General features: G+C 41.0%; 1 protein-coding gene across 3 annotated transcripts in view; it reads left to right on the top strand.

Annotated features, from left to right (window-relative positions):
- Window positions 1–2,804, top strand: part of LOC106813206 (complexin-like) — a 45,261-nt gene that overhangs the window by 25,403 nt on the left and 17,054 nt on the right. For all 3 annotated transcript variants that reach the window (XM_014817275.1, XM_014817274.1, XM_014817276.1), the window contains exons 2-3: window positions 204–295; window positions 2,249–2,421. In XM_014817275.1, the coding sequence (XP_014672761.1) occupies window positions 244–295; window positions 2,249–2,421 (225 nt within the window). In that variant the 5' untranslated portion in view covers window positions 204–243. The remainder of the gene's footprint in view (window positions 1–203; window positions 296–2,248; window positions 2,422–2,804) is intronic.

A 2,804-nucleotide genomic window follows, 5' to 3' on the forward strand; every position in this document is an offset into this window, starting at 1 on the left:
GAGAGAGAGAGAGAGAAAAAGAAAGAGAGCGTGCGCGTGCACGTGCGCGTGTGTGACCTTCAACGACTTGCAACTATTCGTGTGACAATTTGTGGGCCCCTGTCGTTGATGTTCTCATATCTATTCACGAAACCTCAGCACAGCTAATGTACCATGTTTAAATCGGCCATTAATAAGGACCGTGTGATCCTTTTACATTGCAGACTGATTGATAGATTGCAGATCGAGTGATCAAAAGCTACCATGGATTTTGTGGCCAAACAGATGGTTGGGAAACAGCTAGGCGCAGTAAAAGGTAAGATGATGTTGGTGCATAATATTATATAATTCATTATTAATATCATATTAATAATTATATGTACTTTCCCGCGTAAGTGAAATTTATAGTAGGTGTACTGCAGTAGCTACTATAGCAGCTGGTACCTTGTAGGCTAAACCCTAATTGCCTCGGCTGGCAATCAACCAAGCTGCTAAGTAACTTTCTGGTCCACGTGGCATCATCTAAGCTTGCCTCGCTTTAGTTTCTCGCAAGTGTGCCTTTCAGTCGATGCAATTTTCTCAATTGCTGCCCGTTTGATATCTCGTTTCCGCTTGCAACTTTCCGCCTGATAGTAATCGCGGCATCTCTCAGCGTGCTTCACTCGTGCGACCACTTTTCCATTTCCTCTGGCCCTGAGCGAATAGTAGCAGATGCTGCGTGGAAAGATGTCGCGTTGTTAGCAGTGAAACGCAGCCGAACGTGTCCTCGTTAGAGCGCCTGTGGAAGCTAATGCGACAATCACAGGGCTTGTTACTGATTTGGCTTGCATAGGTCTAGGTAAAAAGAAGAAAAACGAAGAAGAATGTGTAAGTGAAGGTAACAAACACATTGGTTGAACGGTGATGGTGGGCTTGCATCGTGTTATGTGATGGTAAAAAGGGCTGGTTCCAGGACAGTGTATGAAGCTGAAATATTTCTCTTTGAATGATGCATGCAGTTATAAGAAAGTGTAATTGGCTTTGTTAGGAACAAGGTGATTTAACATTTACCTAGCTCTCCAAAATATTTTAACAAATAATGTTCAAATATATATATAGTTTTTATACTGCTATTGTGTAGTTAAATGTTAGTATGTATAGAGGGAAGCAAATGAGCTGCATGATTTTAAAAAAATCTGTTCAAATTTACGGGGAGACAGAATCGTGACATTTCTCGAGTTTTTCCTCAGCTAACGACAATATTTTCCTCACACATGTTTGAGCGTGGACGTTCTGAGAGCTGCATGTACAAACGCAGTATGCACATGGGGGCTTTGCATCTATAGTTCACTAACTTCACTTGTAGAAATTTCGCATGGGTGGGCAGGCGCGCAGCGAGAACTATAGCGGCAAGTAAAAAGCCGAGGTATTGTGCTTGCAACTCGCTTGCGTTTTTGTGTGAAACGAATCGACCACGAAGTGGAGATGGGGGAATTTCGTTAAAAAAATGCAGCCTTCGCAGTGTTAAATATATGAGCTGAAATATATTAACGCCAGGATTTCGAAATCATTGCTTAAAAACGCAAAGTCTGGGAAAATAACGAAATGTGAATATATATCACTTAATAGCACATATGTTACTGATTACACCAACTTGAAAAACATTACGAATTTATGCTGTTATAGCATAGAAATTTGGAATTGAACATGCCGTAACACCGTGGCCTCTTCGATTATAGCGACAATTAGTTTGCACCTTGATTATAGCGACAATTAATGGCGCCTTCAAAACAAGTGCAGATATAACGCATCTAATTCAAACAAAGGGGCATCTGATTCTGTGTGTGTGTGTATGTGTAGTTTACTCCGTTTCTATTTTTAAATTGGCTGATATCTCGCGCTATCGTGAGACAGTCCGAGATTCGCAAGAAATAGCTGTGGAAATCAAAACGAGTAATCAGAATTCGAATCGTGCATGTTTTGGTGAATATAGCTAAGTACGAAGGTTCTAAATCTAAGATGTGTTAGCGTTACTCGAGCAATAACGGTAACTATCGTAAAAGTGGGGAAAACACAAGACTGTTTGGAAATTATTTTCGAAAGAATGGCTTTAACATAGTAGTTTTGTGTCTGGTAATGAATGACCACCTGTAGCTACGTAATGACATATGAACTACACTTGTACGAGTATCGTGTAGTTGTCTTCCACAAGTGTATGTTTTAGGGGTGACTTTTGCCTCAGTGTACCGTAATCAGCTGCAATATAAGTCTCTGTGGTCGTGTCGCACAGGCGCCGTGGGCGGCGGCGGGGGCGAAGAACAGGATCCGGAAGAGAAGAAGAAACAAGAAGATGAGGAAGCCGCCATTGCGGAGGCGCGGCGGGAAGCCGAAGAGAGGAGGAAAGAGAAACACAGAAAGATGGAGGCAGAACGCGAGGAGATGAGACAGGGCATAAGAGACAAGGTCAGTTTCCTTTAGCGCATATATATTCCTATAAGTCACATTGAGGTCTCCATCCATGTAATCGAACTTGCATTCACAATTCTTGCAGACAAGAGTTTTGACATTATTTTAGTGGATACTTTGATAATAACATAATTTTCTATTTATAATAATCTACTAAACGTCTAATTTACTGTGTGCTCACGTTCATCATGTGTTTGTCAGTTCGTGTAATATAAAGAACTACGTAAAATGTATATTTTGCTTAACCCTTTCGTTTTATTGACCGATTTAAGTAAAACTGTGACATCACAGTTTTGCACAGTAACATCGCTCTAATAGTGATGGGGCTCTTGTGTGCATGTGCAACAGGGTAAAACTAAAAGAAAAAGATCTGTGCTCGT

The sequence above is a fragment of the Priapulus caudatus genome, unplaced genomic scaffold (assembly GCF_000485595.1).
Source record: "Priapulus caudatus unplaced genomic scaffold, Priapulus_caudatus-5.0.1 Scaffold739, whole genome shotgun sequence".
In the NCBI taxonomy this organism is placed as follows: Eukaryota; Metazoa; Priapulida; class Priapulimorpha; order Priapulimorphida; family Priapulidae; genus Priapulus; species Priapulus caudatus.